The sequence below is a fragment of the Anoplopoma fimbria genome, chromosome 11 (genome assembly GCF_027596085.1).
Source record: "Anoplopoma fimbria isolate UVic2021 breed Golden Eagle Sablefish chromosome 11, Afim_UVic_2022, whole genome shotgun sequence".
Taxonomy (NCBI): domain Eukaryota; kingdom Metazoa; phylum Chordata; class Actinopteri; order Perciformes; family Anoplopomatidae; genus Anoplopoma; species Anoplopoma fimbria.
Window position 1 is genome coordinate 11198685 of NC_072459.1, and position 21828 is coordinate 11220512.

General features: G+C 39.0%; 2 protein-coding genes across 2 annotated transcripts; one reads left to right on the forward strand and one right to left on the reverse strand.

The window, feature by feature from the left end:
• Positions 1-12572: 12572 nt before the first annotated feature.
• On the forward strand, positions 12573-13569 carry LOC129098996 (dexamethasone-induced Ras-related protein 1-like). The gene is made up of 2 exons (XM_054608145.1): positions 12573-12843; positions 12970-13569. The coding sequence occupies exons 1-2, from the start codon at positions 12573-12575 to the stop codon at positions 13491-13493; spliced, it is 795 nt and encodes a 264-aa protein (XP_054464120.1). The 3' UTR covers positions 13494-13569.
• Positions 13570-14357: 788 nt separating this feature from the next.
• med9 (mediator complex subunit 9) lies at positions 14358-15231 on the reverse strand. Its single transcript, XM_054608196.1, has 2 exons — positions 15089-15231; positions 14358-14889 (listed from the first exon to the last, which is right to left on the reverse strand). The coding sequence occupies exons 1-2, from the start codon at positions 15166-15168 to the stop codon at positions 14670-14672; spliced, it is 300 nt and encodes a 99-aa protein (XP_054464171.1). The 5' UTR covers positions 15169-15231; the 3' UTR covers positions 14358-14669.
• Between the last annotated feature and the right edge of the window lie 6597 nt (positions 15232-21828).

Here is a 21828-nt window from a genome sequence, read left to right on the forward strand (position 1 = left end):
TTAATAAATTGTTAATGAATTTCTAAAATCTTATTAATATAACCCTTAATAATTTACAGCCATAGGATTAATTATATTTCCTATGATATGTCTTGAATTTCAATTGGCCTCTTTTTTTTTAGAGGCAAAGCTCCCCTAACAGTTTTCATTTTAACCCAAACCAAAATATTTTCCTCAATTCTCGACTTGATACTTATTTTAACACAAATCATGACTAATGCTACAGAAGTCTTTTTTACGCCCAAACCTAACTAAACATTAACAGTGTGACATCATAAAACCAATTCATTTCCCAACAGTGATGGTGTCTCCAACAATGACAGAAAGTGGTAATTTACCTCTTTAAAAAAAGTCCAGGGCCGTTTACATTTCCAGACCGTCCCTGCTTAACAGTGTACAGACAGTCCCTGGATACAGTCTCAACTCAGGGTTACAGCAACAAGCTGTTATAACTGTGAGAACTAAGCTACCAGGGACACATACAGTAATAAACAGTACAGTGTGTGTTGATACATTTTGCATGCAAGACTTTGAGTGTATGTGTAGAGTATTCATACAAGAGAGCATGCACCTACCACACAGAGAGATATTAGTAAAACCCACCAAAAAAAACTGCTTTTGTGCTTATGACAAAAGGGTGAACCTTATGTAATTTCGCGGAACATATGGTGAGAAAAAGTTTTTCTTGAAAAATATAGAGTCCCAATTTAAAAGAAAGTAGGGCATGGAAATGAAGTTCAGTGAGAGGTTCTCCGAAAAAGAAAAAACATGAAAATAAATTATTTCTCCTCAATATTTTATTCAACCAATTACTTCTGCAGAACGTTGTGTAAGTCCATTTAGAGTTCAGCTGAAGTGACAGATGGAGGCAAGTGTTTTTCTTAAGTGGGTAGTCTTGCGTCAAGAAGATCACCTTAGTGTTAATTAGAAACATAAGCAAAGTGTTCTGATTATGTGGGTTATACAACTTCTATTTTTCTACAGACATGATACAAAATGATGGTGGCTGACTATAGTCTCTTTCTGCTGTGTAGTTCTTCTAGTGCTACTGAGACAGTGCAACATTACAAAGTCAAGACAGTGATTGTTGACTTGTGCACCCAAAGAGCTATTGATTTGAGGAAATTGAAATAAGTGTCAACTTGTGAAGTTATTGAATACTTCATACATTTGTAATCGGGACGATAACATTTTTTCACTAATAGTGTAAAAGGTGGCTCATACAGCTTCCAAGGTTTTCAGTTGCCCACTTCTGTCAGTGACCACAGTGTATGTGGAATGAATAGCCCACAAGGCCAAGCAAACTGCGACGACACTCTGAACTCTTTATCTGTTTGTCCTTTTCTGTCTCTTCTCAAGACGGTGAATGAAAATAATCAAAATTAGATCTATTTATTTTGACCATAGTCAAAGCAGGTTCTGGTTCTTGTGGCTCTCTGTTGTGTTCTTGTTGCATTTAAAGTTATTGTTATATTCCTATCCCCGCAATGTATACAATTTGCTGGGGTCATGAGAGTTGAGAAAACCTGGTTTAATCGATCCCTGGATATCTTCTTTTACATTTTTTAAGCAATGCAATCCTCTTGGCGGCAACAGCCAGTTTTTCCTAGGTAAAACACAGAGTAGGGACACATGAGTACACTTTGTACTTAGTAAGGCTTAACTAGCCGGGTTCCCTGGGGTCAGAGAAACATTGGGTGCACAGCGTTGTTCATCGGGGATGTTGATCACTATCATGCTCCATAAACATGGTTGTCCAAATAAAGATATGAGGGATAGTCTGAACATAAAAGCTGCCATGACGTAGAGCGAATTGAGATGGCTCATGGGTTCGGATGAGAGCTCAGGTAAGAGAGTGTACCGAGGTTCAGTATTTGCATGTGTGAATGAGTTTGTACGGACATCATCTGTACGTGTCAGTGTGATGTACATCGGCTGTATATGTTTGCACCACCTGTTCACCTCTGCGTCCATTCTCACATTACAGAACATCAGTCCCTCCATAAGGTCCATCCCTGGGGTCATGGTGGACTCCGAGCCACTAATGCACACAGAGCCGCTGGAACCAATTATACACAATTAGCTTGGTGCGGCGGCTAGGCTAACAGGCAGCCAGTATTGACCTAGTCCGTAATTTACTCTGCTCTCTGTGTGCACCTGCTGTTGAAAATGACTCTTTGGGGCCCAAGAGTTCCAGTTAGATGAACACACACAGATTCTAGGGCATGGCCTTGTGTTCCCTCATTTTGTCACATGGTGTCCGAGAACCTACAGACATTGCTGCCACATTTAGCAACAGGTACATGCGGGACAATTCTATTTTTGGTTATTTCCATGTGGACTATTGGATACTTTTGACTCATCACACCTCCTTAGCTTCCCAAGAACCCATACTCTCACTGAAATACCTCCCTCTTTCTTCTGTAATATGGCTTAATGTTTAAAAAAAATAGACCTATGTCTCATGGAAAAATAGTCGATATATTGCCATGTGTTCATGTGCAATCACAACCATTACGTATTTTTAACTGAACTCACCCAGACAGACAGTAGACTGTAATTTTTTTCTGAAAATGTTCTTTGTACTCAGTCAAACCCTAGCTGGGTTATTGAGTACATCTGATCATGGATTAATGGATGATTTTACTTTACTTTTCTTTTCTTCACTTCACACCATACAATCTTTAATTCACTCAGGGATCTGTTAACATAGAACCTATGAATCATTTAAATTTTGGAGAAAAAAAGATCTGAATCTTGGGTGGATAATAGTAGACAACTACTATCACACTTTTTTTTCAATAACTTTGTATATAGTGTTTGTGTAACCATTTTGACATGTACTAGTAAGAAAACCTCATGCCTAAATGATGGTGAATGGGAATGTCGATGGCTGAGTTCTATTTAGCTGCTTCGGTTTAAGGATCCTGTATGCTGGTTCACTGTTGCACTGGCATGCCTTACTGGGGCACTTCAATACAACAGTTATCGTTAATGTTATTAGTAACACATTTGCTTTTCCTTTCGTTACAGCATCAACAAGCATGTCTGGTGTGCCGACCAAAAAGAAAGACACTTCACCAGGACAACCTGCCCTCAAAGGCCACAAGTTCACCATGTGTCATCTGGTTTATGGCTGTTTGTATGGGCATACACTATCGCACAATATCATTTTGATCTTCATTATTTTAGTTCAAACTGTGGTTAATGTTCGAAAACAAATGCTCTCTTAGTATTTGTTATGGTTACACCTGTGCTGTCTCCTCCCCTATCAGGTGTCTGCCATTACTCACCTGGCCATCAGCCATCTTTCTGCACAGCTGTTCGTAGTTTAGTCATCGGCTCCTTACTTTATAAAGAAGACTGTTCACCCTCCTTGATCTCCAGATTGTACAGTACCAGTCAAAAGTTTGGACACACCTTCTCATTCAACTACTTTGAAGAATCTAAAATATAAAACATATTCTGGTTTGTTGAGCATTTGTTTGTTTACCACACAATTCCATATGTGTTCCTTCATAGTTTGGATGTCTTCAATATTAATCTACAATGTAGAAAAAAAGTAACCATTGAATGAGAAGCTGTGTCCAAACTTTTGACTGGTACTGTAAATGTTGCTGGAGCAGGCTGTTTTTTGTTCCAGTACAGTATGTTCCCTCCCTATCTCAGTGACATTAAATACTTTCTTATTCCTGACACTTAGTGTTTGGATAACATTCCTGAACAGTGACCACAATCTAATTTATACAACAGATTGGGCGGATTTTTCTGAATGCAGCTGGTTTACTCTGTATTATTACAATAATGGCAACAACTTTGGGACACTTTGGAACTTATCCAAAATAACAGAAAATACCACATTTTATAAACAACAACAGAAGTTTAACTTAGTTAAAGCTGAGCATCGCAACCAGAGGAACTAGGTCACATGAAATGACTGATCATGAAATGGCTAATTGAATGACATTTGGCAGGAACCCAGTGGCTGGATGGGGAAAGACTAAATCGGGTAATGAAGCAATACGGCCTCATTGGAGGCCTTCAACTGCCGGTGGTATAAAGGTTAAAAGTCTGGCTGTGGACAGCAAGAGACAAGCTTTTCTCGCGGCAAGAAACTCATGAATGATGAGACCGTCAGTAGTCACTGACAGTCTTTAACAGTAAAAAGGCTTTGCCTCTACTAGATTATATAGGTGACATACCGGAAAAATAAAGGTTAATTACTCTAACATTTCTTTTAACATCCCTCTTCAACATTCTGTTTAATGCTGAAGTTTTACTGGAACAGGGTTGTTGATCATAATAAAAAAAACCTCTTAACCAAACACAAAATTGTTAATCAATTTATTCTTTTCAACATATTTTGATTTTTCATAAAAAGCGACAAATAAGTCACAATTTCTCTCCAACATAGAATTACCAACTTTTTGATTCATGTGTTGAATGAGATCAAGGGAGTGTTATACAAATAGGTTTACTCCTAAAGGTCATAGTTGGGATTTGACTTTGTTTTAAACACAACACATTGAAATGTGCTGCTTTGAAACATGAAAAGGCTTGATTTTGATATAAATCTTCCATCATTAGAGTATCTTCACACATTACAGTAACTTTGCAGGAATTCATTTGTTGAATTAATCACTTAAGCAGAGGGGTATGCAGTTTTTGTAAAATTACCTGAGACTGGGTACCCATCAGGTTTGCATTAGCCAACTCAAAACCTCCTGATGGGGCTTAAGAAATCAAGCTAAAATTCAGCAGTTTTCAAGATAAAGTATTTTTACAGTTCAGGACCAGATTTTCAAGCAGTACCCATGACGAAGGGATTTTTTACAGAGTTTTACAGTCAATCACAATGGCTTGAAAACACCAGTCGCATGCTTTTTCCTAATATTTGTCAAAGGTCCTGGTGTTGTTTTTATTGTAACTCTTTACACTGTGGATAGGACCCAGCTCTCCTCTCATTTTCTCTGACATTTTGAACCTACATGTATAGTTGATGTCAGTCACCAGATTGAGCAGCATAATGTGAAGTAACTATAAAGGTATGTTTAAGTCTTCCAAATGTTCAAATGTTTCTTAGAAAATAAACGTCATTCACAGTTTTTTTTTGTATTTCTTTCATTGGTGTGTGGGTGTGTTAGTGTTTGTTGGCGTGTTTGACCTGTCTCGTTTACACAGGCACATTGTGGGGACTAGCCTTACTTTTGGGAAGAAATGGGAAAACATTGCATGCCCCCACAATGTAAGTCATTGCATTTTCAGGGTGAAGAATTGGTTTACGGTTTGGGTAAGGATTAGGATTAAGCTGGTAGCGGTTAGGGTAGCTCTATAGGAAATGAATATAAGTCAATGTAATGTCTCCAAAAGTCTAGGTGTATATGTGTGTTTCTAATATTGTTTATGTGTGGTTCTGAGCCATGTAAAATCTTCTTGTTTACATATCTTTTCAAACTCTAAAGGAGGAGAGAAATTGTCAAAGCAGTTTAGCACAAACTATCCCACACCACACACACACACACACACACACACACACACACACACACACACACACACACACACACACACACACACACACACACACACACACACACACACACACACACACACACACACACTCAGATCAGACTTCATTAAGTGGGCTATCTTGATTCGGTACCGGCGCTGTAAGCATGCCTGTGCATGCTGCCTGTGTAATTATTTGAAAAGAACGTGAATATATGCCTTATTAGTCAAACAGTAATATCCGTGCTGGCCACTGAGCGGTAACCCTTCTAGCAGTTGGTGGGATTGGCGTCCCACTGAGTCAGAGTGGGCGCTGGTTACACAGCGTAGATGTAAACAAAAACAGAGGAAATGGCCAGTACAGGCAACGTGTTTGTGCATATGATTTACAGTGGCTCATCTTGTGTTATGAAATCCTGCTTTGCTGATTAGAGTTGCAGCATCCGGAGAGATATTCTTTCAAATAAGGATTGAATGCAAATTTAAAAACGTCCATGTTAAGGAATATTAAATCTTGTATTGGACTTGGATTAAAAAACAAGCATTCTCCATATTGCATACATGCCATCTGGGTACAGTGAGTGTTGAGTGGGCATTAAGTGGCGTTAATCACGACGAGGTGTGCATTAAACCGTGATGAATTGTGATCCAGCCCTGACGCACAACCTTTGGAGACCTGCAATCAGCTGGTGTAGCGTTAGAGGGCGAGCAATTTGGGTGTCATTTAGGTGTCATTGCAGTCAGAAATCACACTTTGCTGAAATTGAAGTTCATACAAAGATGCCTTTATACAACTGCATCAATCCTGAGTCGTAGTTTAATACAGTTTCACACACAGCACAGGTGAGATGTTTCATACACCAGCTCATGTACCACCTGGGGAGTTTATGTAATATTTGTTTGGGTGGTGGAAAGGGATGCTGGTGGGGAGATTTCAAACATTTGCATAACTGCCTGGAGGGAGGTACAACTGATGTTATTATTTTTTAATATTAAAAGTGTGTGCAAGTGTATATAGGTGCGTGTGTGAGAGAAAGAGAGGGGTGGAATTAAATATATCAATCATCACCAAAGACTGGCTACCTTTCTTTCTTTTCCTTTCTTCCCCCCTCCCTTTCTTTTTGGTCTCTGCGTGATGCTATTAGAGTTACGTAAACAGTGCTGCAAAGGGCGGCAGCTCACTGACGTCTAAGGTTAAGCATTTATAAGATTACTCAGCAGTAGTCACATTTACCAACTTCACTGCTCGGTGAAGTCACACAGGTTTGAAATTGACCATTACCTCTAAAACAAATCTGAAGGATGGAAACAGTGAAGTGCCTATGGACAATTTTCCAAAGGAGCTCTTTTGTTTCCAGACTCACAAGGAAACAAATGATCTCATGTTACATCTATGACATATACAGAAATTGATTCTCAACCTTTTGTAACCTAAGGCCCTTTTCTGAATTATGAGGACAACAACTGACAAAAAAAATCCCCAAAAAGTTGTACAAATATTAAGTGAGCTGTAAATATGCCTCTGTCAGCTGTAATGCTGAAGTTTTACTGGAACAGGGTTGTTGTCCACATCACTTTTTCATAATAAAAAAACCTGCATGTGTTGTACGCATAATAACCAAACACAAAATTGGTAATCAATTTATTCTTTTCACCACATACCTGATTTGAGGATTTTTCTGAAACATTTTAGGAGAAAAAATAGCAAATCTGACAAAAAACATCAAAATGAATGGAAGTCATGGACGTTATTGAAATTACAGCCTTTTTTAAAATAAAGATTCATTACGACCGGATAAAAACAAAACAAGCAAGTATCTTGCACATGCTACAACTTAACCAGGAAGTGGGTCATTGGACCGGCATGAACTGATTTTTGGGCACAACCCGCTAGCGACACTGACATACTGTTTAATCACCTCATAAAGCTGTTTTTTTTAATTAAATCTTTAGTCAATCAGGCTATCTCATTGAGATAAAGATCTCTTTTCCAAGAGAGGCTCGACAACAAGACACATTCACAAGAACACGATCAGAACTACAGGAACCAATAAACCAATAAACAATTAAAAAATCGTCATCAGATTATAAAGCTTAAAATCTCCATGGGAATGCAAGAGTCTAGTTTAATGGCAATTTGTAGTTCATTCCATTTTAAAGGTGCATGGTACCCGGACCCAGTTCTGCAAACATTAATGCGTACATTAGGGATAAATCCTCACTTCTAACTCGTATTAAAAATAAAATAAGCTTTTTTCCCAAAGTGTCTTTGGGTAATAAGCTTGTAGATATAATGATACTTTTCCTTGTGATCGGATTCGACTTGAAAGTTTCAGTAATTAGCCTGTTTCATAAAGCGAACCTGTATATTGATCAGATCGACATCCTTCCAACTCTGTGAGGTGAGTTCAGGTCTCCAAGTCCACATAATCCCATGTGTCTGTCTGTGCACTCACTGCATTTCAGTCCATTAGCAAAATAACCACCTGTTCAGAAGAATCGCAGGTCAGTCAGGTCAGATAAGAGGAACCCTCTGAACCGCCTTCCTATCGGTGCATGTGATGTTTCCAACCAAAGCCAAATCATTTCTGATAACTTACACAAAAAGTGCTGTTAGTTCTCACAACCTGTTCCCCCGCCATCATCTCTCAGAAGGTTAAAATGACATTGATGGATCAAACATGATTATTTTCTGGGTATGTTTCCCTTTGACTGAGATGAAATTGGAGCCTAAAACCATCTCTTAAACAGGTAAGGAACGTAAAATACAAAAAAAAAAGTGTAACCCTGTTTTGTGCATGGAGGCCTTAAAATCACACAGAGTGATGTTTTGCTTCTCATGTTCTACGTCTGGGAGTCTGGCATGAGGTTGCATGTCACGGACAATAACACAGTTAACTGATTGTCGGTTTATCAAAACACACAGGTGGTCGGCAGAGGTCTGATTGGCCCTGAAACCTGAAGCCTTTGTATTGGAAACCACAGCATCATGCTTCATTCATCAGTTTGAACAGCCATGGCCCGGCCTGACACGCAACGGCCCCAAATCTCACGCATGTAAACACAGAATGACCCCTCCTTCCCCCAGCATACAAGATCAGATAGCCTCTTCTGCACCGGGAGGACTGAATTAATCAAGTTTCATCTCTTCATATGAGCAGATTTTATCTTGCTGAGTTAAACTGAACAGTAGTGATTCTGCAGAGAGAGAAAGATGAAAGTTCAAACATATTATACATTCGTGGAACATAAATAAAATGTACTTCTTTGAATTTTGCTTTCTTGGTTGTTCCAATAAACACAGCCGACGACACTTCATTGACTATATAGTCTATAGATGACTTTATTGCATTCTTGCATGTTAGCAAATTCATTATGTTTCTGTAGCACCACCAATAGGCACTTTGGCATTAAAACGGGACATTTGCAACGGTGATTTGTGCACATGTCCCAAAATCTTGGTTTTAATTGCACAAATGGGTTAAAAAGTTAAGGCAGTTGCATGCAAGATAATAAAATGGAATATCATTAAAAATAATAATAAAAAAAAACATTCACCTTTTCAATCATAACAAAATATATAATATAAAATATTGGGTATGAAAATTGGTCAATCATTGAAATTAGCAGTGTAAAAACTGTCAACCCCAAAAAATGTAATGGCTGTAATATCTGGAAGAATTTTGGGGAGAATCTAGAGTTTTTGCTGTCTCACTGTCACCTGGACTGCTCATGTGTTGTAAAAAAATATGCTGGAAAACAAGTAAACCCAGCAGACTTTACTGGCCTTGCTGTTGTCCCCATGCCTCTGTGACGAAAGCCAGAAAGAACACCAGAAGCATGTAAATCAATGTAGATAGGCTTTATATATCTCTACACCAGCACACTCAGAATCACACAGACAATGCCTTTGTGTGTATATAAGGGAACACACACACACACACACACACACACACACACACACACACACACACACACACACACACACACACACACACACACACACACACACACACACACACACACACACACACACACACACATATGCTCTTGTAAATTAGACTTCTCACTCACAGATTATGTGTCGAGCATGATACGCGCACAGGGCTGTTCATGTGGGAAATGCCATCACTAGGAACGGGGGTGATGACAACGTGCCAGAAATGTTACTGTTCTGTCTGAAATCAGATTTCTAATTATGCTCTTAAATATACGTCATTGCTGTTTGTCAGTCAGCGTGTTTGTTAGGCTGTCTTTGTGCTTCAGTCGTGTCTTAATTCATAGACTTACAAATAAAGCCAAACCACAAAACATAAAAGCTCCTAGCAGCAAAAACACTCTCAGAGTTCTCCATGCCGCAGCTGAATCGTTAGCCTTTGTCGTATTTCAACTGGCAAAAAAATAAGGAGACAATCCGTTGTCCTTTTTCATCTCTTTGTATTTATTTTTTTATAAGATTGGATCCTTCACAATAAAACATTGCTTGGATGTGTTTTAACTGAAAACTGTTTCCATCACTTCACCAATTAAAAAAAACACTCACAGCTCGGTGTCCTCACAGTTTTTTTTTCCTGTCCTCTGCACTAATAGATGAAGGCAAACACGGCTGAGAAGGAAATTAGTCTAATGTGTATCATTGGCCGTGGCCTGACTGGGCTGCAGCTGGTGTGCTTACCCTGCTTGAGGGCCACGTTGCCAGGACAGTGCAAGTGTGGAGGTCCTGCTAACAGAACAAGCTGCAAGCAGGTTTGGACACAAACACAGGTCAAGACTAAAGACCTGAGTCAGAGGGGACACACCGAGAAAGAGATTGTGCCTTAAAGACACATTATACTGTACTGTTTGTGTTTTCTAGGACTGACCCTGTGCTCAATCTCAAGTAAGCAAGCCAGGGTCTATGTATTCAAGAGGTTCAAGACAACTGACAGCTGAAATGTTGATGTTTCACTTTCTCTGACCAAACAAATAAAGAAACTCTAACGGCCAAGCTCTTGCCATGACCTGTTCTGTGTCAGCTGTTACCAAGAAAGAAAAAAAATGTATGAAGCATTTTTTGGGATAGTATACATGTATTAATTGAATAACTTATCTGTGCATATGACACATAATTGTTTAAATCTGTTGTGCACATAAAAAGAAAAAGATAATTACCTTATTTACCACTATTATGCGAGTGTATAGTAAAAAAATCAAAGTGGTTTATTAATTAAAGCACTTGAAAACAACTAGCCTATCAAAATGCACAGAGATCATTAAGGATGTGTGTTCCATATGGGTGACATATGGGAGCATACAGGATGACTGTAGGATGACTGTAATGTAATGTAATGTAATATTCCCTCCATCATGTTTTTGTGCAGACAGTGTTATATGGTACTGCCACGCTGAACAAGCCTGTATGCACGTGTGCGGTTATAAGCGGCGCTGGGAACACACTGGCTTAATTACTGAGCAATAGTGAAGAGGGTAGCAATGGTTCGCTCCGGCCTGGTTACACAAACCCGTTGCTGAAGCAGGAAACAACCAGGCTTAAGTACACCTATCTGATTCCATCCACAATGCCCTACAGAGGGCTAAAATAAAGGTCATCAGTGTTGGTAGGTTTAAGGTTTCACATGAAACCAATGTAAATACCGAGACTTAGGACTATATGTTTTTCTTAGACCTGTTTTTTTTTTTTCAGGCATCGTTAGAGAGAAATAGAAAAGTATAAGGCGTAATTAATGATTTAAATGGCAACTTTCTGAACCTTGCTGCTTTCTTCAACTTAATCCAGCGATGCTGTGAGTTTGTGAACTCAGGGAAGCTTGACACACTGACAGATATAAGTACCAACTGCTGTCAAAGTGGACATTAAATAACACAAGACATCATAAATTAAATGTGGGAAAAAAATCCGTAGAATCATTTATAATGACTTATGATCATAATAGCCTTTCCAAAAAGTGCAATAACTGTGTGGGTTGGGTTATGTTCCTTATCTGCCCTTTTTAATGATACGTGATGGATAAATGATCTGTGTGTGTATAACTGATTTGTGTTTTAACTATATTTGTAAAGTACACATAAAAGCAAAGCTCAGACATCATAAAACAACAGCAAATACAGGAAGCAGTATGAAGGCTCATGTAGGTAAATGACAAAAAGATACACACATAATTAATTAAATAGATTGTTTACACAGTTAATATTACAGTAGATGCTGTCTTGTGAGCACAAGTAACACATGAATGAAAAACAAGATTTTCTCTTTTAGAAGTAAGTTTTTCCCTCCACACTGATTCACAGGTGAGGTGGAAAAGTGGATGAGCAGAGTTTGAGTCACAAACGGAGGGCTCTATCTTTAGACGGTCTGTGGGGTACTTTGATTAACACATACGAGAAAGTCAATACAAAAATATGTTTCATTCATATATATGAATGAAACATATTTTGATATATATCTGATTTTAAAAAAAGTTAAATAGATTTGAAAACAATAACCCCAATAACCCTAACCCTTATAATATAGATAAGAGGAATCAAACACATTTAAAAACATGAATACAATAAATGACATATATAAAAACACACTGTTCCCCTTTAACAAGCCTTGTGTGTGTCCGCTGCGCCCCCTGCGTTCTCATCACCTCACATCTTCCCAATGTTCTCCAATTACAGGTCATTGAGGGAACAAATGAGGCTGATACATGCGTGCATTTGGACTGTTTGCTTAATGTGGATAAAGCTAAACAAAGAAAATGCCTTTTAGGTGCATGACATTCATTTTTTAAGATTAAGCTTTCTTCTTTGGAAACAAGCTGTGTTGCCCCTTTTCTGTTCATGATGGTCTGACAGGGCTGACGCACAGAACCAGCCATAGTAACAATATAATATCAGGTCTTGCTCCAGCTCCCCAAACTGGTGCGTGACTCATGACGCATTTGGGAGGCGCGGCACACTTCCCCTATAAATACCCAGCCTGTTCTGCTCACATCAGAGAGACAGCGAGGTTAGACTCTTGACATCACTGGAAAAGGACTTAAAAGAAAAAAACTCCTTCTATACAGCACCATCGACCTCCAAGCATGATTAAGAAAATGGCACCATCCGAGAATGAGTTCAACATACCGGCCAAGAACTGCCACAGGATGGTGATAATGGGCTCCACTAAAGTTGGGAAGACAGCCATCATCTCTCGGTTTCTGAACGAGAGAGTTGAAGACCAGTACACACCCACCATTGAGGACTTTCATAGGAAACTCTTCGGCATCAGGGGAGACGTTTACCAGCTGGACATTTTGGACACATCGGGGAATCATCCGTTCCCTGCGATGAGGAGGCTTTCAATTCTCACTGGTAAGTTGAGCTCTTCTAAAAAAAAGCCTATATCATAATACAGTTTGTGTCAGAGTGCTTATGCAGATGTTCAAATGTTATTGGGATTTGACACTGACCGTGTCTCTCTTCTGTTGTGTTTTCCAGGTGATGTGTTCATCTTGGTGTTCAGCCTGGACAACAGAGAGTCCTTCCAGGAGGTGCAGCGCCTGAAGCGCCAGATTTATGAGTCCAAGTCCTGCCTGCGAAACAAAACCAAGGAGAACGTGGATGTTCCGCTGGTGATCTGCGGCAACAAGTGCGACAAAGACTTTTACCGTGAGGTGCAGGAGGAGGAGATCGAGCAGCTGGTCGGTGGAGACGAGCACTGCGCTTATTTCGAGATCTCAGCAAAGAAGAACACTAACATGGACCAAATGTTTCAGACTCTCTTTACCATGGCCAAGCTTCCGAACGAAATGTGCCCCGGTCAGCACTGCAAGGTGTCCGTGCAGTACTGCGAGGTTCTGCACAGAAAGTACTTCAAAAGCAAGAAGTGCAAAGATGGGAACGCATATGGTATTGTTGCGCCGTTTGCACGGAGACCCAGCGTGCAAAGTGACTTGATGTACATAAAGGAGAAAGCCATAGGAGGCAGCCAGGGCAAAGAGAAGGGCTGCATCATATGCTGACACTTTTTCTTTGCCTCTGTTCAATTGACAATTTTTTTTGAGACTTTCCAGAGCTGAAACGGAGCCCATAATCCCAAATACTGTAGAATGCACCGCCTGAGTGACGCATTGTGATCCAAGCTGTGATGAGACACTGACATGGGGCATGTGGCCCAGCTCACCTGCCTGTCCCCGTGTAGTGATGCAGTAGATGCTCTCAAAATGCTGTAAAATCTGCCTCTGTATATTAGATTGCCGAGAATGGCACTGCAGAAGAAAAAAAAAATGTTTACATTTTCAAACTTGTTGGAATTGAATGTTTGTTGCATTATGAACAAATTTGAATGCGTATTTATTATTAGTCTACGTCTACTTTTGGATAAGACAAAATTAAATAACTTGATACTTTCATAATCTGTCGTCCTCTTCTCTTTCTTTTCAATCGAAACACAGTGAAGTTACACGAAACACTGCACTCAAATGTACACTCATTTCATGCAACAGGTCACTTTACTGGGAAATGTTTTAATACATGCCAGATAGCTCATCCTGTCACTTCATAGAAACAGATAACTGACATGAGGGTCTGTAGGGACCAAAAACACACTCCCCACACTGTTTCAAGCACTTTCACTCTGAGTGAACTGTATTTCAGCCATCTGCCACCAGCTATTGAATGTGGATAGGAGTTAAATATTCTCCTATTGACTCATTGGATTCTGAATATCCCCAAAATCCCCTCTTAAAAGCAACAGGATGAATGATCACCATGCACTCCTTGTGTCAAAAAGATGCTTAGGCTAATTAATGATGAAGGTCAAGGCTTTGAAGAATGAAAAAGAATAGTTGGTAAATCAAAAGAAGGCTTTAAGCTAATTAATAATCAATTATTTTAATACAAAACATTGCAAGATATCACAGGAAAAGATACACTGAAAAACTACATTTGATACAAACATTATAAAAAAAAGTTTGCATACTCAAGCCAAAAAAAGGACATAATGTGACGTTCAAAAACATTTTGCATTGTGATGCAATTGAGAAAAAAGAAGTAATTGTTCATATAAACGTCTCTCTCCCCCTCTGTTCTTGAATGCCACATCTGCTCCACAGGCTAGGATGAAAACAAAACGTCCTTCTTGCACTTTGACTGTCTTGAAGCTTCCTCCAGTCAGTGCAGTAATCCATTCTTCGGTTTCATGATGCTTTTGGCACGTCAAATATGCACAGACTCTTGTACTTTTGCAGCAGCTGGTTCTTGGTCCGGACCTGCTCCCGCAGCGTAGCTAGCTGCTGCTGCTGCTCCAGCGGACTGCTGTCTACCCCGGGCATGTTGGAGATCTGCTCCCGGGCCTCCTGGATCTTTGTCTTCAGCTTGGCCAGCTCCTGGTGGACATCCTGGCTGTCCTTGTCCATGCTTAAAGATAGTAGGGTGAATAAGGGTTACTGGCATTTTGACATTTAGCTTTTCCAGTTAGCCTAGCGGTAGTAGCTATCGTTAGCTTTAGCTTACAGGTAAACAAGCTTTGCTACAACCCGAAAATCGACTGTTTACGACAAGCAAAGACGTTTTCACAGAGCAGCGAGTTGAAACGTGAATCTGCAGGTTACCTTACCATTTGATAATGTCATGAACTAAAGGCAGCAGAGAGCAATCCTCGCTCTCCTTCTCTTGCCCTGGTTGAGACATCGCCATCGCCTCGGCTGCTTCGCGGCGCAGAAAGTTTACGTCACGCCACGTAAGATGACGTCACGCCATAAAAACAACATGCTGGCACTGCTTCGAATGGGCCTCATTAGCTCACAATGGAGCAGAATGTGTTATATTATATGCATGCAAATAATGGAGATTATTTTAGCTAATTATGTCACAACATGTTACAGCCTTAGTGTTTTTGTTTGTTTTTTTTTTTTTCTATTTCGATGCTGGGTCATTACAAATATTATTTTAATATGCTTCTTTATAGATAACTAATGCTATCTTTGCTTGAATGGGTTGATCCCAGGAGGTTCTCAGAGAGCTTAACATATTTATCTCATATTTCGCTACAACAATAAGTGGAAATGTGGAACTAGTGCATCAAGTTTCACCCTACCATGCTAATTCCCCTTGTCCTAAATGATATGAGTCATGTCACATCTAACCACAATATAGACTGTATGCAGATGGGACACCAGGGGACAGATCGCCTTTTTTTTGTTGGGCCCATTGGGTAATAAAATAATACTTAATACTAAAACTAATGTTACGGCCTAACATTAATTTCTCTTTCAGGAAACCACAGTTATCCAGTTATTTTTGTGAGACTGTTCCACAATTAGATTCTCGTTATAATGAAACCCCATATAGCCTAACTTTCCCCTGAAATAGGCCACCAAGTCTCTATTAATACACAGAACAAAGAAACGTGACCTGCGATACCCGGTAATAATGCCACATGCCGCTACCTAGCAACCTTAAGCATCTATATATACCTAAACTCATCCATATGTCTACAAGTGTGCCACAACACGTGCTGTGCAGGTAGAGTGAAACATGGCAATCAGTGTAAGTGTTAGTGTCCATGAAGGGCACCAATATTGTCCAATGAGTCATACTATGTGTCTATTCTATAGATTAGTGAAGAGTTTTAATCAGGAAAGCATCTCCTGTGCTTCCTGTCTACTGTATTTCTAAGAAACAACCTACTGCCTCATAAATGCAGCTGGTAACGTGCATATGCATTCTTTCTTTGCAGTGCTCTGCAAATTAAAACTTACCCTGGTCCATCGTTTTCTCAGCCTTCATTGAACTATATTCCTGTGATATCAGGCCTCAATCACCCACGGGACTCCCTCCTCTTTGTGCCAGTCGTAAGCCCCATTAGCCTGATAACTTGAATAATTTTGAAATAGGCTACCTTAGTGTTTGGAGATACTGATAAGTCAATATTGGTGATGATCGTGTGTTGTGTTAACTGAGTTGCTTATCGCCTGCCTGCAAATGGAGGGACAACCATGATGAACAGCATCACAGCATCACAGATTACCTACTGTGCTTATGATGAAGTTAGTGTGTAAAGCAGAGGCTGCCTTAGGCACACTTGCCACCATTGGCATTCAGCAGCTTTACCAATGGCACACTAGTGAAACCCACCCACTTTTCACAAAGTCATGCTCTACTCTGCCTCTGATTGGATATAGCACTTGTTGCCTGGTGGTGGAAGGTTGGAGGGGTATATGATTTCAACTCAGAAGTGGATGTTTCCATAAGGATGGCAGCTTTCCTATATGGTGCTCTCATGTATAATTACAATGTCCGGATTATGGGAGGAAATGTTTTTAAAAATGTTGCTATGCACATTGCCTACATGAATGGAATACAATTACAGACCCGCTGGTGATTTGAATTATTATGTGGTGCCATAACGTCACCTAATGTTAAACTTAATGTTGATAAGGCACATTAATAATGGTATGAAAAAGGTGTCTTAACTCTTTTAAAACACAAAAATAACAGCCTCTGCTAATTCTACTGCCTTTTCTTTTAATGGGATTTGATTGTATCCATTGATCTCCTGGACATCAATGACCTATATATACATTTTCACAGCGATATGATCTAATTAAAGGATAGATCCGGCAGTTAATCCCATCTGCAACTACTCACAACTGGTAAACACCATTCTCATTAACCCCCACAGCAGAGGGATCACCGCCGTGACACAGACAGCAAAGACCTAATTAAGAGTAGCTTTAGTGAGACTTAACCTCACATTTATACATCCGGCTTATTATTGAACATTTTCTTCAGTCACACCTCCGACTTAGTGGTAGTTGTGAGTTTACCAGACACATAAACAATCATTAAGTGCTCATGCTTATTTTCAGTATCCTGTTGACCGTTACATATTCAATTTACAGCTATGGATTATGTGACCCAGATTTAAGTTTGTAGGGTATTATGTAGATCAGGTGTTTTACCTTTTGGGTCATGGGGAAAGCTCTTACACATTACAGTTATGAGACATTTGGGCCATTTTATGAACAATAATTTAATCTCACACGAACATAGCATACTTTTTCTTTCAGTTCAGTTTTTTCTTTGTAATCATTTTCAGACATAAGATATACAGGTATGGTTTGGAGGTGGATCCATTCATCCATTCATCCATTCATCCATTCAGCCATTCATATTCATTCATTCATTCATTTCCTGATTGTCTCTTTTCTTACAATGATGGAATAATTTTATATCTATATATCTAAACAATGATCCTTATGGAACATGGTTCAGAATATTCAAGTAATGTTTTATTCAGATAGATAATGAAAGTGATAATATCACAATGACCATATGGAAAAGCATAAATTAGGTTAATCTTGATTATGTCCTCATCTAGTTTTTTTGTTTTAGTGTAAATTTGCTATTCAAATCACTGTAAAAAGACTTGCCTCTGCAACTATTAAAGAAGCAATACTTCTGCCATAGAGCTTTATCAGTAAGCTAGCTTGAAATGGGAACTGTTGGTCTCAAGTACAATTAAATCTTTATGAATTTACATTTAGTTAATATAAAACCTCTATTCACATTTTCTGCTTCTCCTCCAGTTCGCACATTCTTCCCTAATCTCAGCAACATCATAGGTGGAGGAAGGAAGAAATTAGTTGTATATGGTTGACTGAAGTTTAATGATCTATTTAAAAGCATAATGAAGCACAAATTTCAATGAAAAACTATTTGCAAAAAATAAAGATCAACCAGCTTGAAAAAAATGTCAAGCAGGAGTGAAAATCAAGGAAAAGGGCCAAAGGTATATTGGTTTGCATAAATTCTGGGCTCTTAGCAGAAACTCCCATATATAAACTCCAAGGATGAAACACTCGCATCTTTCTGGAAAAGATCTCATGTGCCCAGTAAACTTGTGTTTTATGACTATCAAGGGAGTCCTGGCTATCTTTTTGGCCAAGGTGACTTCAGGACTCTTCTAGTTGAACCCCTCCATAGCACTCCCAAAGTGGCCTGTCTTGCCCCACCCAGCCTCTATGATGACATGAGAGGGCCGCTGACTGCTTCCCACAGATGTGTCACCTCCCAGCATCTCTGGCAGAGAGATGGCATGACGCAGATGTCCTGTCAGCTGATCTGTGTTATAATCTTAGCAAGCTTCTAATCTACTCTACGTCATTGAAAGTTATATTTATATATGACGAATTTAAGAATATAAATCTAATAAATGCTGAGCATTAAGGCTATTTGTGTTTAATTTGATGGTAAATTGATTCCCATGAGTCCAGAGAGGCTTCTTGAAAATAAATCTTCACCATAGCCAGTAAGATAAGATAAAATAAGATAAGATAAGATAAGATAAGATAAGATAAGATAAGATAAAATAAGATAATCCTTTATTAGCGGGGAAATTTACAGGATTACAGCAGCAAAGAGGATAGTGCAAACAAGAGACATAGTAAAAAGAAATAAAATAAAAAACACAAGATCAAAATAAGTATTATAAATAAGCAAATGAGCAATAAAAACAGTAAAAAACAGTAAGAACAGTAGAGATCCACAGTAAAACTATATATACAGACAGAAACTATTATAAATGTTGTATTGCACAGTGTATTAGTGTATTAGTGTCATGTGGTCTGCTGGGAGCAGAGCTGGTTGTGCAGCCTGACAGCAGCAGGAAGGAAGGACCTGCGGTACCTCTCCTTCACACACCGGGGGTGAAGCAGCCGGTGGCTGAAGGAGCTGCACAGAGCTGCCAGGGTGTCCTGCATGGGGTGGGAGGTGTTGTTCATCAGGGATGACAGCTTGGCCATCATCCTCCTGTCTCCCACCACCTCCACCGTATCCAGTGGACACCCCAGCACACTGCTGGCTTTCTTGACAAGTTTATTTATTCTCTTCCTGTCGGCTGTCGAGATGCTGCTGCTCCAGCAGACCACTGCAAGCTGCTAATCATTATTTATATCAAAGTCACGTTTAATTAAAATACCAAAGCCATGCATTCTTGGTGTCATTCAGTCGTAAATTACTGTGTGTGTCAAATGAGTCAAGACTGAACAAGGTCCAAAACCACCTTAAGTGAATCAATTAAATGGTGCAGTGTAAACTGAATGATTGCAGGTGCTTCATTTTACTCGGAACTGGCTCTGCCATAAAACTACATACCCATCAAACTAGTTCATACCCATCAGTGTCTTTTAGGACAGATTTCCCAGAAAGCAGAGGCTCAGTTCCATGGAGCCTTAACTGCATTACAGCTGGTGTTATTGCTGCAAAGGAGACAAGCAAACAAACCGTGTATTTACTGCCTGTTCATAAATCAATTAGGCCCTGTGGGCAAAATGCTGATTGTTTGCAGGACCAGCACTTCATTCCTTTCCAGATGAGGGACATTGGTATGATGTAAAATGCTGTAATGACTCCAATTACTGGGGCTTATAATTGATGGTTTACCCTTAATCAAACTAAGAGACTTGTATGACACCTTAACTATTTCTCTGTACACTTAAGCTTATATAAGGCCTTACACTATCACTATAACTTCAACAACTTTCATTGCTTACAAAATATTTGGTCCCCTTTATCCCTTACCTATCATTCTAACAATTCAGCTGCTCCTTAAAAAAAGATAAGCAAGCAATGCAGCATCCTTTTATCAAACAATTCGGTTCAGCTAACAGCTATAAATAATTAGATTTAGTTCAGTTTAAAGCTTTTCAAGCAATGCAGTTATGCGCCAGCACTCCCACCACAATTTTGTCTAGTTTATAATAAATGTACCCTTTATCTATGTTTCTACTCATTCATACATACCTTGGACATTTGAAGAATAAGTCATAAGTCATTGTGAAGATGTTACTGAACACCCTAGCATTGATCAATACCCAACTGTGAAGTGACTCCATGGAAATAGACGATTAAATGTGAACAATATGTTATTTTTGCCGGAGGACCTTGCTTAAGACAAGTACATCTTTTGTTTCTCCCATTGAGTCCATGATAAACAGAATCATCTGCGACAAATTCTTCTTCTGTTAAGACAGCATGTGAATGAAGCTTAAAACTTATTGGCCTGTTCGGCCAGTCTCTCTATTGATCAGTTGGCTTTTTTAACCGACACACAATAATATATATTCCCTATACTCACAGTCCAAATCATGGACAATCATCTGTTTCTGTGTAGTTGAGCTGCTGCAACACTTGAATTCCCCCCATGGGGATCAATAAAGGAATATAATAATAATAATGATATCATTTTTTATTTTCTATTAATACCAGACAATGTCAATGAAAACACCCAAAACACATCTCACTAGAAGCAAAATGCTCAGACTTAATTCATTTGCACATAAAATGATAAGAAATGAAAACAACAATGGAAAATGCAGTCTGTGCAGAAGAAGTGGGAAAACACATGTCATTTTTATATATTATTTTTTAAGATTTTAAAACGGCATACATTGTAAGGATGGAAAAAGAATGATAAAAAAAAGTATTACTTACTCGAATTGATATTCCTTATAACTATTAGTAGTAAAGTACAATGACCAATAGCTAATTTTACTCATTAGAAATATGAAGTTTAACTGTGATGCTAGGTAGCCTTGCACTGCCCCCAAGTGGAAAGTCAAGGGAATCACAATTTCACAAACAAGGCCAAAAAGCCTTTTTTTTTTTTTTTTTTTTTATCTTGAAAGCAAAATTAGGGCTACCAATCATTATTGAAAGATAGGTCCCTGGAAGTCAGCGTATAGTTCAGAATATGTAATGTGGGTAATAAGTATTATGTTGTAATGGAGTAGGGGGAACCACGGGAAAATGAAGAATAAACAGGTCAGTTGCTTGCTCTTGGTCATCTCCCTATCTGGTGCAGATCTAGTCCATTAAAACAGTCCCCACCACCTTCCCCATACCAGCCAAAGATGAACATGCCATTTAACATTCCCACTAAAGTGCAATAATACATACTAGACAAAAGTGAGTCCATTTCTGTACATCTTCATTAAAGGACCCATTAGTATTACTTTCCAACACATCGTAAAGGCCCTGATGCCTAATTATTGTTGTGTTAATATGATCTGCATTATTAGTAAAATTCTAAATACTTAAAAAAAACACACATAATATACATTCTTATGTGGGTAGACATGTTCCTCTTGTTTTTTCTTTTCTTTTGTATGAATGCAAGTAAACTCATTAGATAAGGAAAGCTCTTACCAAATCTGAACTTGAGTTTTTCAGTGATTTGGGATTGTATCAGTGATTTGGGATTGTATCCTTTTAAACTGTTGATATGAGCATGTTGGCCTCCTGCGAGGGTTTTGCCTCCATGTCAATCACAGCTGAGATCCCATTTGAGACACG